General features: G+C 33.1%; 1 protein-coding gene and 1 long non-coding RNA gene across 3 annotated transcripts; one reads left to right on the top strand and one right to left on the bottom strand.

Moving 5' to 3' along the window:
- Positions 1-9,529: 9,529 nt before the first annotated feature.
- On the top strand, positions 9,530-10,948 carry LOC148772394 (uncharacterized). Of its 2 annotated transcripts, none has more exons than XR_016029163.1 (3): positions 9,530-9,783; positions 10,076-10,281; positions 10,560-10,948. It is a non-coding gene; the product is annotated as an uncharacterized LOC148772394 (long non-coding RNA). The 2 variants fall into 2 exon arrangements; XR_016029162.1 differs by having other exon boundaries at positions 9,904-10,281.
- A 2,082-nt stretch (positions 10,949-13,030) lies between these two features.
- Positions 13,031-14,550, bottom strand: LOC105957014 (Transducin/WD40 repeat-like superfamily protein). The gene has a single exon (XM_012980924.2). It carries the CDS (start codon positions 14,363-14,365, stop codon positions 13,070-13,072), a length of 1,296 nt encoding a protein of 431 aa, XP_012836378.2. The 5' UTR covers positions 14,366-14,550; the 3' UTR covers positions 13,031-13,069.
- Between the last annotated feature and the right edge of the window lie 1,012 nt (positions 14,551-15,562).

The following is a 15,562-nucleotide window of genomic DNA, read 5'->3' as shown; positions in this document are numbered from 1 at the left end:
TTGCTGCCCGGCTACACGGCTCGAGCCGACTCCGCTCTCCGAGCCACCTACTTTACACCCCTTCCCCATAGTCCGTGCACCTACTACTGCAGATCCGATTTTTGCACACGGTATTACAAACGTTTCGCGTTCCATGCCCACGGAACTAAAAGTTTTCTCCCCCCCTTCTACCGGATCTCGAAGTTTAATTCGCAAGGATTTCGACTTACCCGGATTCGACATGAGTAATAATTTTCCCAGAGAAAAAATCAAGAAACAAAAAATTTCTACTCTACAGCAAAAAAGTTTTCAAGAGAAAAATAGCACAGAAGAATACCTAGAGTTAAAAGTACATACCCATATTTATTACGCAGGAGATGAAATTTAAATTTTTCCACCGCAAAAGGAGTCTATTTATCTGGCCCTGGTATAATATTTAAAATCCTTAAATATATAACTCGCTGCCAAATAAATACAATTATCCCTTATTTAAATCAAGAAATAAATTCACCGCCAACGGAAACTATTCAATCCACGACGCAATTAACTCTCGACACGACCCGGACCCCTCTACACAAGTCCCCGTCTCGAATCGAGAGTTGGGGGGCTTAATGATATACCTAAATGGGCCGGCCCAATGGGCCCTCAAATATATCTACTAATTAGGCCCATTACACGAAAGCCCAAATACCTTCAAAGTAAGGCTTGGGCCCAACAAAGTAAGCCCAATCCAATCACCGAGATATAAATAGGTATTTTACTCATTTGTAAAGGTAGGTTCTATTTATTGAAAATCAACCACGAGTTTTATTCTCTCTACTATCTCTACGATCCGTACATCTGACTTGAGCGTCGGAGGGGTTTCCGCCGGATCAACCCCCGGCTTAGTTCACGTGTGCTTATTTTGTAGGGACCTCAGGATCATCGAGTTGAATAGCTACCGATCAGCTTTGCTCTCCCAGCTCGTTTTCTATATTACTCCGGTGAGCTATATTCTAGCTTCATCAAATAATATTAAATCTTTGAAATATGTAGAATTATTTTATCGAATTATAATTGAACAAAGAAATTGATAGTTCATAATTTTATATTTGATTCGTAGCATATGAGATTTTCATAATTTTATATCGAGTTTAATCATTTTATATTTGATTTGTAGCATATGAAATTTTCAAATTGGTTTCTAAAATTGAATAAATTATCAATCGTACAATAACTAGTACGTAGTATATACCTTTTGTGTTGTTAAATTAAAAAAAAAACATAATAATATATTATATTTCTCCTTTTACAAAAAAGTACATTAAACTTTTCATTTTAGAATAGTTATTTAAATTAAAACAAGAAATTTTAACTTGATAGAGTAACCAACGAACAGTTGGTATGGTTGCGATTTGGCTAAACTTTAGGGGCAATTTAGTCTTTTTTAATTTTCTATTCAAGGGGGTTATGTGCCTAATTTCATACCATAAGGGAGTCATGTGCAAAATGTTAAAATCACAAGGGAATTATGTACCCGATTTCATACCATAAGGGGGTCATGTGCAAAATGTCAAAATCACAAGGGACTTATGTGCATAATTTCATACCATAAGGGAGTCATGTGCAAAACGTCCAAACTACAAGGGGGTTGAGTGTTATCTACCCAATTAATTAATATATAAAAATAGATTAAAAAACATAAAGATTTTTGGGTAAATTACAACGATCCCTGATGTATGGTCAAATTACGAAAAACCCCTCTTGTTTGGATAATTACATCTATCCCTCAACTATGAATCTTATTACATCTCCACACTTATGGTGTCAAATTCAACATAATCATCTAGATTCCATGAAATGTGCTCTAATTTGTACTCATTTTGTGTAAAAATACGGTTTCTGATGCACCACAATCTCATATATATACAAGCCAAAAAAAACACATCTTATGATCATCTTGCTTCAAAATGTGAAGCTCGAATGGGATAAAATGGGTACAAAAGTGATAATATTTCATATAATCAAGAAGATTCCACTAAATTTGAAACCGCAAAGGTGGACTTGTACAAAAAATTATAGTTAAGGGGATTGTTGTAATTACCCAAACAGGAGAGGGGTTTTCGTAATTTTATCATACCTTAGGGGAGTGGTTAAATTACAAAACCCCCCCTCTTGTTTGGGTAATTACAACCACCCCATCAACTATAAATCTTCTTACACGTCCACCCTTACGGTTTCAAATTTAGTGGAATCATCGAGATTATATGGAATCACTTTTGTACCCGTTTTATCCAATTCGATCTCCACATTTTGAAGCAAGATGATCATAATATGTGTTTTTTGGCTTGTATATATCAGATTGTGGTGCATCAGAAACTGTATTTTTACATAAAACCAAAGTCCACGAAATCTAGATGATTAGGTTGAATTTGACACCATAAGGGTAGAGATGCAAGAAAAAATCACAGTTGTGGGGGTAGATGTAATTATCCAAACAAAAGAGATTTTTTCGTAAATTGGCCATACCTCAGAGGGGTGTTTGTAATTTACCTTTTATTAAAGTAGTAGCACCCCTCCCCGTGAGATTAATTTAAGGGTGCATTTGGATGAAGAGATTTGGAGGAGGGATTTCAAATCCACAATAACAAATCCCTTGGACTTGTTTGGATTGATGGATTTGAGGATGAATTTCAAATCCACACCCCTCATTTTTAGTTGTTTTTTGAGCAATGGAGGTGAATTTCAAATAACTACAAATTGGAGTCATTTCAAATCCCTTCCCTAAATCAAATCCCCCTCCAAATTTCTCCATCTAAACGCACTCTAAGGGATTAATTGATGGCCTCCATTCAAATGGGATATTTTGAACTAAATACCAAGGAGATTACATCCTTGTGCATATCTACTCACTTTTTTCGAAATTTTACATATCCCTTGGACGACTTGAACAGCCGAAACTACCCTTATAGAATCAATTTTAAATCCTAACGAACTCACAGCCGTCTCACTCTTTCTCTTCAGCTCTCAGATCCGAATTTTCGGCCCATAGGTCTCCAATTGAAGATGTTTCTTCTTGGAGTCATAACTTTCTCTCCGGTGGTCGAAATTTGATGGTTTAACAACTTTTGATTCCTCTCGCCGAGATCTTTATTTTGGTGGTGATTACATAGAGTTAGAAGCTCTGAATTTGTTTCTTCAATTGTTTTACCGTGCCATCTCGAAGGGGTAATTTGTTTTCCAACCGTTGGATTCCTCTCGTCGGAGTTGTTCAATCTTAATTATCAAAATTATTTTTGTATTTTTTCTCGTTGCTCACGCAGAACCTTGGTGGTTGGCGGTGGCTAGGTTTTCGGCATGAGGCACTTGGTGTGAGGAGTCATTGGCTGTTTGGTTTAAAATTTTGTAGCATTAGCAGCCATAGCATCTCTGTCTATATCTCTCTTAATTTTTTGTTGATTTTATGTTTGGACATAACTAAATACCTTTTTTTGTTTGATTTTGCAATTGCAACTTATTGGAAGCCATTGATCTTCTCCTTGAAGGTGTCACAAATTTTGGTCGAAGTTTGTAGACGAATTTTGGCGAATTTGACATCCGTATTTCGAGCTATAGTCGGCCATGGGCTGCCAACATTACTGTACATTACCATAGTTATATCCAGTAACATATGCATGTGATTGTATATTTCTCGATATGTATTTATTGGTTACGAGTTAATTTATGATATAAATATTTTAAAATTTTAAATTCTATCGTTGGTGTAGATTATGTTTTTTATATAATCGATGATGGTATTCGTGCGTTTACATATCGATGTATATATATAAAATAAATAATATTACTATGAATGGCTATAGTCGACTGTAGTTACATGTAGTCATTTTCAGTACAATAAGCATATCGAAAAAAAATTTAAAAAAAGGAAAATTCAAAAAAAAAATTATAAATTAACAGGTCAAGGTTCATGCTAAACTTTCAAAATTATAAATATTGAAAAATTAATATAACATCGCTAAAATACAAATGTCAACTAAAAAGTAATAGTGATGTGCATAGATGAAATGAGATTGATTAGCTCAACAATTACTCTGGACAAAGAAAAATGAAATGACACCTTAATTTATCTTAAAAAGATAAAAGTATGTCATAAATCATGAATATATCAATGATAATTTAAGATTTAAGATATGTGTGATATAACATTTAAGATTATTCAGGATAACTTTACAGATCAAGACCGGAGAAAAAATTCTAAGCACATTTAATACGGGTAGCAAGGAGTATGTTCTTCGAGGGAGGACACATGTCCAGGTATATTTACACTAAATTTTATTTTATTATTCATTTTATTTTATATACATGGAAAATATGTTACCTGATGTTGTTTTTATTGAACATGTTAAAGGCGTACAAGGACTTTATGGTAGTATTTCGGGAGGAGTTCACAATTTTTCTTCAAGGCAATATTATTTGCGAGGTGCAAATAGGCCTTGGGTCGCGTGGGGAACTCCGGTTCCCATTGTATCCAACTACGCACAACTGAGTATTATTTGCGAGGTGCAAATAGGACTGTGTGGGGAACTTCGGTTCCCATCGTATCCAACTAGGCACGGCTGGAGATATCTTGGAGTACAGGGGCGGAACCAAGATCAAAATGTAGGGGGGGGGGGCTAACTAAAATTTCGGGGTTCGGGGCGGCGCCCCGAATTTTTTTTTAAGTTCACCAGACATAGCAAAAACAAGTTTATATGATAATTTTTTAATTAAAATAGCATATATATTATAGTTTTATCATAATTTAAGCGTGACAAAAAAATCTTAATGTATTGCACTTAAATATTTTGGAGATTAATGACATCGTCTCATATTATTTTTATGAGACACCGATAAAAAAATTCCAAAATAAGTAAATATTCATAAATGTTATATAAAATAATACAAATTTTAACCATTTTATTAAATATTTTTATATTAAATATGATATATACAAGTATAATTTATATAAGATTGTAGAGAAGAAACAAAAAAGTTAAGGATTAAGACACATATTTACAAAAACTTCAGGGGGGCCAAAAGTAATATTCAAAAAATACAATGCCAAAATACATAAAAAAAAAAAAAAAATCTTGGGGGGGGGGCAACAGCCCCCCGGCCCCTCTTAAGTTCCGCCATTGTTGGAGTAGATGAGTTCGAGGAAGAAGAAAAAAAAAAATATTTTAAATTTCAATTCATACAATCTTTCATATTACAATATGAAAAATTAATCTTCAAATATATTATATGCTAGTTATATTTTGACTATATTTTGTGAGTTAGTGTTATCATACGTATATGATGAAAAGTCTAAAAGATGTGACGATGGTGATCGTCAAGCCAGACTGGAGTACGAGTTCCTACGATGGTGGAATATTCACCATGCGAACATGATTTTGTTGAAACCAACTCCAAGCGTGGTTCACACCAAATATACATCAAAGTTAGTAATCATATATCATCATCATTATTATTATTATTATTATTATTATTATTATTATTATTATTATTATTATTATTATTATTATTATTATTATTATTATTATTATTATTATTATTATTATTATTATTATTATTATTATTATTATTATTATTATTATTATTATTATTATTATTATTATTATTATTATTATTATTATTATTATTATTATTATTATTATTATTATTATTATTATTATTATTATTATTATTATTATTATTATTATTATTATTATTATTATTAGTAGTAGTAGTAGTAGTAGTAGTAGTAGTAGTAGTAGTAGTACTACAATAAAAATTACTACTTCAATTCTAGTTTTTTAAAAGAAGAGGAAAGTACATGATAAAATGTGATAAAATGTGAATGTATCATGTTATTATGAGGAATGATCGTATTTAACTGGTATTTGTAATCAAAACCTATGATTTTAGCATAATTTTAGTTTAATTCTTAAAATATATGTTTTTATAGCAAATCAAATCCTAAATCATATGAATCAAATTGTGAGATTCTTGTTCTTGTTCCTGCATAAAAAAAATCGTATTAAATAACGTGAATTTTCCTTAAAAAATTAAGTTATTTAATACGATTTTTTATGCAGGAACAAGAACAAGAATCTCACGATTAAAGTTTGATCCGTAGTTTACGAAATATATGTTTATTTTAATTTGAATTTCAGTCTACTTAGTATTTGAATTTCATTTTAAGTTTGTTGTATTTTATTGTATTTATTTGAGTGTTAAAAATGAAGTAATAAAAAAAATAGTGGTTTCACGTAAATTTTCACGAAATTCAAGCTTGTATTTCATGTAAATTTACACGAAAATCAAGCTTGAATTTCGTGTAAATTTAAGTGAAATACATAAAAAACATAAAATATAATAGTTTCGTGCATCGTAAAAAAAAATACTATTTCGTGCTTCTTTGCACGAAATGCTTCTATCCATTTCGTGTTAGGAAATACGAAATGCTCATGCACGAAACATGGTTGGAAAAGTGTTTGAGAGAATTGTGGTTTTTTTCTTTGAAAATTATAAATGAAATAAAGTCGCACTGCAAGCCGGTAAAACTTGTTCTATGAATAGCATTTAAGGAAAACATTTAGATCTTTGCATTAACCTTGAAAACATAAACATTACTTTATTACACATTGGCGCATATTAGGTTCTAATAAATAATATTTTTAAAATAAAGTAATGTATATGAGTATCAATTTTATATTTTCAAGGAACTTTCGTAATTTGACCTTAATCAGGGTGATTGTAATTTACCTTATTTTATGTAGAAAAAAAATCGTATATAATATATAGCATTAATGCCGGTCCCACCTCCTAAAGTTTTTTTAATGCATTCGGCCCCGAACTTAAATTCCTGACTCCGATACTATTTGCATGAATATACATGTATATTTTCTCTATATTAGCACCAGACATTTCTTGTATATTAAGACATATATAAATGTAGTGCCTTCCATGTCAAGTCTGCATGGATGCCTGTATTTTATTAAATTAAAAAAAAAAAAAAAAAAAGAGTGTATGATTGTAACAATAAAATCATGCTTTTGCAAAGTTAATTACAAAATAAATGAGAAAAATCTTGGCAATTAATCTTTAACTTTCCCGGGAAAATTAAAGATATCACTTTTATTCTTTTTCTTTCTTTGGTAAACATAACATCAGCTAATTATAACTTTTGTTCTCTCTTTTTATTTGCCACTTCAGAATTGCATATTAATATATGTTGGGTTTCTTTCAAGAAAAGATTAAAATGGAGGGACCATACATAAAATAAATTAAATATATATATTCTGTTAATGCAACTTTAATTTGTATCCTTTGAAACATGCATGTTGATCCTTTTTCAACAAAGAGCGATTCCAATTTATTTTATTTTTAGTGCATTTGTTGTGATGTTGAATAAATTAAAGAGAGTATGAAAATGAAACAAAGAGCAATTTCAAATATATTTTTTTTAGTGCAATGGTTGAGTTATGTAATTTGTTGACTTTTTATAATAAATATTGAAGAAGGGGTCCTATTAATTAATGATTTAATATCATTTGTAAAGGTGTGAATTTATTTTAATTTTGCTTAGGAAATCAAGACTAATATCTCCATTATTGTTAGTAGACTCATAATATATCTCTTTGTTTTATATAAAATAGAATTACTACTATTATTATGTATTGATATTTTATAGATGTTGGATACACACAATAATTGGGTTGATATATTACTATTATATATTTGATTTTATTTATTTATTTACAAATGCTTATGTATTGGCCCACTTAAAATAAAATTATTATTTCTGCCTTTTAAATTTAACTATCTTAGATTTTGATTAACCCTCTCCGCTTCTTGGTCGCTGATCGAAAAATTCCGGTTCTGCCCCTACTTGGCTGCACTTTCTTTATCAATACAGTTAGTTCCTTCTCTCCTGTCAAAGTTGAATTGCATTTTATTCTCTTTTATTTAGTGTTTCTTTCTGGGTTTTTTCGCAACGTGCTTTTTGGACTAACATATTTTATTTTATGATTCATCTGAAAATTGTTATCCAATATAATTAATTAAATGTATAATCTTATGTTGAATCTCTACATTCTATAATCCAAATCTTGTTTTTTATAGGGTAAATTACAACCATCCCTGAGGTATGGTCAATTTACAAAAAAAACCCTATTGTTTGGATAATTACATCTACCTCCTCAACTATGATTTTTTCTTACACCACCATTATGGTGTCAAATTCAACATAATCATCTAGATTTCGTAAAATGTGCTCTAGTTTGTACTCGTTTTGTGTAAAAATACAGTTTCCGATGCACCACAATCTGATATATACAAACTTAAAAACACATATTATGATCGTTTTTCTTCAAAATGTGGAGTTCGGATAGGATAAAGCGGGTATAAAAGTGATAATAATCAATATAATCTCGAAAATTCCACTAAATTTGAAACCGCAAGGGTGGACGTGTAAAAAAATTTATAGTTGAGGGGGTGATTGTAATTATCCAAACATGAGGGATTTTTTGTAATTTAACCATACATTGGGGAGTGATTGTAATTTACCCTTTTCTATATGTCATGACCAAGAAATACGATTCAACTTCGATATGTTAAATACCGAGTGAATCTCTTTTCCATCATTGTAGGGGCAAAATTGACCGAGTGAAGTACATCAGATACACGCAAAAATGCACACATCCATATGGGTATGTGTGAGTGAGGTGTACTGCACCAGGTGTAGCATGTATAATTCAACGGTACTAAGAGTGCACTCGGAAATATACTATAATACTTCAAAAGTCGAAATGACCTAATTACCTCTTAATAATTCTTTAGACCAATAAACGGATAAATATATTATAGTAATACAGATATTTCTTGTATAAGACATAAATGTATAGTGGCATGTCAAGTGGATGATCAAACATAAAAACTTTGGGTAAATTACGACCATTCCTGATGTATGGTTAAATTACGAAAGCCCCCCTCCTGTTTGGGTAATTACAATCACCGTTTAACTATAAATTTTCTTACACGTCCATCCTTGCGGTTTTAAATTTACTGGAATCTTCGAAATTTTATGGAATATTATCACTTTTGTACCCGTTTTATCTCATTCGAACTCTACATTTTAAAGCAAGATGATCATAATACGTGTTTTTTGACTTGTATATATATCAGATTGTGGTGCATCAGAAACTGTATTTTTTCACAAAACGAGTACAAATAGAGCACATTCCACTAAATATAGATGATTGTGTTGAATTTGACACCATAAGGGTGGAGGTGTAAGAAAAAATCATAGTTGAGGGGTAGATGTAATTATCCAAACAAGAGGGGTTTTTTCGTAAATTGACCATTCCTCAGGGGATGATTGTAAATTACCCTATATATATATATATATATATATATATATATATATATATATATATATATATATATATATATATTTATATATATATATATATAAGCCATATCTCCTTTTAGGTTGCTTCCTCAAAAGCTTATTCCTTACTTGAGGATGATTATATATATATATAGGGATAATTAGCAATAACCCCCTCACCTAGGAAAATGAGTTAAGGAAACACCCCCTCCTCAAAATAATTAGAGAAAACCCCCTCTCTAATATTCCACCTAAATATTATTCTTATAATCCCAAAACTATCCTTCTACCGCCACAACTCGTCCCATTAATTCCATTTTCCAAAACATATGGCAACTGCCTGACAGCACATCTGCAACGTCGCCACCATCTCAAAATCTCCTATCGGGAAACCCTAGCTGCCCAATTTTCAGGTAATTGTTGTTGTCTATTTACTTCGTGCGTTCAAGTTTTTTCACCAATTATCAGTTTTAATCTAACTTTGCGCAATATGTGTTATCGGCTTAATTACTTGTTAATTTTTTAATTAGCAGATGTAAGCGGAGAATGATTAGTTGAACTTTGCACTTTCAACCGAGATAATAAGGTGTGATTGTATCTCTGTAGTTTTCATTTCACCGACATTTCACTAATCCTTGGCAAACTGTAAACATGGTTGGAGTCAGAGAAACTCAAATAAGAAATGGGCAATTTAATTTTGTGTAGAAATTGTAAAGACGACGGCGGTGTGGTGACGATGGGGAGGTAGATTTATGTTTTTTTGGTAGATCGGACGGAGGATGGCGCGGGTAGAGAAATTCGCGCAGGCTGAACCCTTAATCGACTACGTATTTTGGTAGTCGATTAAGTTAATCGACTATGCTCTAGTAGTCGATTAAAGTGTTAATTTACGGTTTTGATAGTCAATTAAGGTAACTCGATTTCAAATTTTTGATTCATTTCTGAATTTTGGTAGTTGATTTTTTCATTTTTCCGATTTGAGCTGTTATGCTCTATAACATTGATTATTGTTGTGCATTATGTATATTGATAGATCTGTTCTTAGTTAGTAATAAAGTAGATTTAGTTTATTATTATTGTTATATTACGATTATTGTTATATTTATTTGAGATATTTTGCAGTAGTTTTTCATTATGTATTTAGTTGTGCCAACAGTATGCAATTGCTCCTTTTGTTTTTGTTATGTAGTTTCCGTATATGGACAACAATACTAATTACACTCAGATGTGCTGATTCGGCGGCGGAGAGGTGGTCGATGTTGGAATGGGACGTGGCGAGGCGAATGATATTAATGGTTGTGGATGGTAATGGTGTGGTGTGGTGACGATGGGTGGCATATATAGGATTTTGAGTATATTAAACGGACGATGGCGCGGGCATAAAAATTCTTGCAGGCTTAATCGACTATGTTCAATAGTCAATTAAGGCTTAATCGACTACGTCCTATAGTCGATTAAAGTTTAATCAACTCCAAATTTTTTTTTTTTTTTTTGGATTTTGTGTTTAGATTCCAATTGTATATATTAATTGTAATATTTGTATATTTTTTGTTTTTGTAAAATATAGTTGATTTTGCATTTTTTATAGTTGCGATTTGTTATTTTTAAAAGTTAGATTTTAAATCGACTATCTTAATATCTCATAGTCGATTAATATACCTGACAGAAAAAAAAAAGTTAAAAAAACGAAAAATAGATATTAAAAAAAAATGGAAAAAAATAATAATAAAATAATAGTTATTAAAAAAGAAAAAAAGAAAGGAAAAAAAAAGGGAAAGGCTGATGGGCGGGGGGCGCGCATAGTGCTCATGAGGTGGCAAGAAAAAAAAGGATATAATTGGAAAAATAGGTGGGTAAAATTAGGAATGGGTTTTTCTCAAATGGTGTAAAATAGTTTGGGTCTCTCTCTATTAAAAGAAGTATTGAGGGGGTTATATCAAAGAGCCCCATATATATATATATGTCTGAAACTTTATGAGGTCCAATGTAAGAATGAAGATTTGTTTAGAAGTAATGCAATGCATACAACAACATACAACATTCTTTGCTTCTCTCACTAGAATAAAAAATTAAAAAATAAAATAATAACAATAATTCTGTTTATAAGTTTTAGAATGTTGAATAGCTTGACTGCACTTTATTTACCAGTACAGTTAGTTTAATTTTCTCCTGTCAAAGTTGAATTACATTAATTTAATTATTTTATAATTCAGTGTCGACAACACCAGCTTCTGAACGTGCATTTTGGACTAATGCATCTTATTTTATATATTCATTTTAACATTATTGCTTATCCAATCAAATGTCTTATCTTATGATAAATTTCAACATTAATTCTATAATCTAAATCTTGTATTTTTATTATATATATAATATGTATATATGTATGTGTCCAAGAAATTCCTTGAATATATTTAAATAAACACCGGCTGGTACAGAGGACAAAACTAACCAGTTTGCTCATATATATGAGTGAAACAAAAACAAAAGACACCCTATTATTGAGGAGCAGTAGGACAATTATGGTTTTGGACCCTTAAGTTTGCACCGATTTCACATTTGGTCCCATATGTTTACAAAAATCATATTCGGTCCCTCGTATTTCAACAATTTGACTTTTTGGTCATTTTCATCAGTTTACCATTTTGGCTGTCAATTAAGAGAATTGATCCCGTTAGTACTTACAGAAAATTAACGCAGATAACTAAAAATGTTAAATTACTGAAACATGAGCGGTTATATCTGTTTGTTTGGAACATAGATGAACCAAATATGATATCGATGTAAACTTGAGGGACATAAACTGTAATTTTCTCGATTCCTTATCTTCATGCAAAACAATCTACCAAAGGACATTATATAAATTTGAAAACATCGAAACCTTTAAACATTACATTGATACACACAAAAACACACACATCCATGTGGGTGTGTGTGGGTGAAGAGTAGATAATTTTTCAGTTTTTAGTAAATCATCGGAAGAAGCAAAGAATAGAAAATGAGAAAAGTGTGTAAACATTGATTGATGAATTAAATTAGAAACCAAAACAAAATTGTTTTTTTTCTTTCAAAATGTTAGAATGTCGTTTTTTATATTTTTTGATTCGAACGTGATTTACACCCTTTTCTGTTATGATTTTGGCAGAATTCACAATATGAAAATTATGGTCATATGAAATAACTTTCTAACCCAACTTGAATCAAATTGATCGGATGTTGGGTGACAAACTTATGCATTAATGAGTTATATTTTGAATTTTAGATAACTCAAAACATCAGAATTATGGGGGCAGCGTTCATCGATTGTGGATATATTTCTCACCCGATCTCCAATCTTGGTGATTTAAATTAGATTAGAAAAACCAACTTACATAAATATAAATTCCAAATTTTGAATTTTGCCAAATTCGACCTGTATATTGATCGAAATCATGTTTGAAATCGAATCGACATTTATTCACTTCAAAATCCAACCCCAATAACTCATTTGTATATGAAATTTCTATGACAAAAGAATACAAAAGAATTCATTCAAACATCAACTCTTTTTTTCATCCTATCCTATGAAAAAAATCATAGTATAAAACCCAAATATATATACCTACAAATTGAAAAAAAAAAAAAAACCAAAAAAAAAAAACAGAAAAAAAAACCCCAAAATCCAATACTCAATCAATCAATCAATCAATCAAAACAAAACTAAAACTTCAATCTCTTCTCAGTACTGACTGCACTATCCTCTACCGAATGATTAGGAATCCACCAAACTCGGATACTCTTATCCAGACTCCCACTATACAGCATAAACCCACCGCCAACTCTCTCCGGCGAAGCCTGCAAACACTTCACCGGCCCTTCATGCCCTTTCACCACCATGTACCTACTCAGCCCACCGTCAATTAAATCCCTCCTCCACACACAGATACTCTTATCCGCCGACCCACTGCACACAAACTCCCCCACCAAACACACACACAGCACCGCCGTCGCGTGCGCCTTCGCCTCACACACCAATTTCCAGCTCTCGAAACCCTCGTCCGCCGCCCACCCCATTATATACCCGTCGGAGGCGCCGCCGTACACCGAACTCCCGTTCTGATTCACCACCACCGAGTTAATTGAAATGTCCTTGTGCCCTTGCAGAATTCCCTTGAGCGAATGGGTGATTTTGCTGTTGTTGTTGTCGCCGCCGTCTGTTGTTGTTCTTCTTCTTCCCCAGGCTTTGATTCTGCCGTCGGCGGAGGCGGAGTAGACGATTCCGTTAATTGCGGCGAGGCCGTTGATTGCGTCGTCGTGCGCTTTAATTGACTCCAAGCACTTGAAATCGGAGATTCGCCATACTTTTAGGGTTTTGTCCCAGGAGCCGGAGTAGATCAATCCGTTGGAGACGGCGAGGCAGGAGATGCTGTCGGCGTGTTCGATCCAGAGGAGCTTGTGGTGGCGGCGCGTCTGGACGTAGTTGCTCTGCTTCATGAATTTCCCCAAATAGTCCTTTTTGGTTGGGAGCGTGTCGATCAGCTTGAACACGTTCTCGGAGCTTCTAGAAACTTTCCAGGCGCGGATTCTGCTGTCCTGGTGGGCGGTGAAGACCTTGTTCCCGGCGGTGACGACGGATTTCACGGAGCCGTCGCCGTGGCCGAATTTGGTGAACTGCCGTAGATCCGGCTGCTGCCACACGATTATGTCCTTTCCCTGCGACGCGCTGAGGATGAACTCGCCGCACAATGCCAGGCACGAGACGGAGCTGACGTGGCCGGAGAGAACCGCCAGCGATTTGTAGGAGGAGCAGGAAACCGCCGCCGGCAGCGGCGGCGGCCGCGGCGGCGGTGGAGTGTTGAAATTGAGGTCTTGGTAGTCGTATCTGAAGGAATTGTCGGCGCTGCTGCTGCTTTCGTCGGAGTCACTGGTGGTGGTGGTGCTCGGCGGTGAGACGGCGGATAACAATGGGGTTGACAGGGTGGCATCTCTAACGGGATGGTTTATGGAGCGAAGCATATTTTTTTTATTTTTTTATTTATTTAATTTTATTATTGATACTGTTTGGGGAGAATTACAGGCTTCAAAAGAATTTGATGTAATTAATATATAAGAGAAGAAGATGGAGAATTGTGTGTGTGTATATATATGGAAAAAAGAGACGTTGGGGAAATTTCCGGAAAGAGCAAACAAACAACTGATAAATAGCTCCCCACCTATACGTATACTATATATATGTATAAATATGTTGGGTGTATATATATGTGTATGTATAATAATTAATAATTAATAATTAATAATATAGTATTAAGCAAAAGAAGAGAGGAGCGGAGTTGGAATGGGGTTTTGATAAAAGAAGTAGAATTAAATTCACGGAAAAGAAAAGGATTTAAGAGGGAAAGGGGAAGTTGGGGGTGGGGTGGGGGGTGGTGTAACGGCTACTTTGTGAGGAGCAAGACTACCAAATTCATGAAATTGGTATTTTGGGGACCCCATCGTCTCTTTCTAATTCTTCTCTTTGCTGGAAAGCATGATAAAACATGAATTAAAAATTAACATAAAGTAAATGAATTATAAAATGTTAACTTTGGTTAACTTTTTGGCTTTCGCACATTGACCAATCAAGATTGGCGTATTTAGTATTTGGGTACAAATTTAGACCGGACTACCCGTTTTAATAGGAAAATCGGATGCCATAGGATGATTGACACGTGGATAGTTTAAATAAAAATATAATTACCATTCTAATAATTGTAAAAAAAAAAAAAAAAACCCCAGCAGAACCCGTAATCCCTCTAATCCTAATTATAATCCGCGTGATTTATTAAATATCGGCTGATCCGCTTAGAATTTAATCTCTTAGTATTTAAGGGTGTAAATGCATTAAATCGAGTTGAATGATGATGATGTGGAATCCACATCCTCAATACCTCTCTCCAAACCTTACTCTTTTTAAATCGTCGGAAAGGGCACCAGGCGTCGGATCTTGGACCGACAGTGGTGAGATGATGAACGAAAAATAATAAATATGAGAGATAGTTTAGAGAAGAGTATAAACGTATTCTTATTGATATTAAATCGTTTCCTTAATCGGACTTGTTATGAGACTTTATATAAGAATATCTCTCTAATCGCTTCCTAGTTTAACTCGCCTTAATGATGTCGAGATTAACATTGATTGCTCCATTACTACTACTAATTTACATACTTTCCTTA

Source organism: Erythranthe guttata, chromosome 2 (assembly GCF_056151865.1).
Source record: "Erythranthe guttata isolate IM_541 chromosome 2, IM_541, whole genome shotgun sequence".
Classification (NCBI taxonomy): Eukaryota; Viridiplantae; Streptophyta; class Magnoliopsida; order Lamiales; family Phrymaceae; genus Erythranthe; species Erythranthe guttata.
Note: the sequence above shows the minus strand (reverse complement) of the source record. Positions and strands in the feature narration are given on the sequence as shown.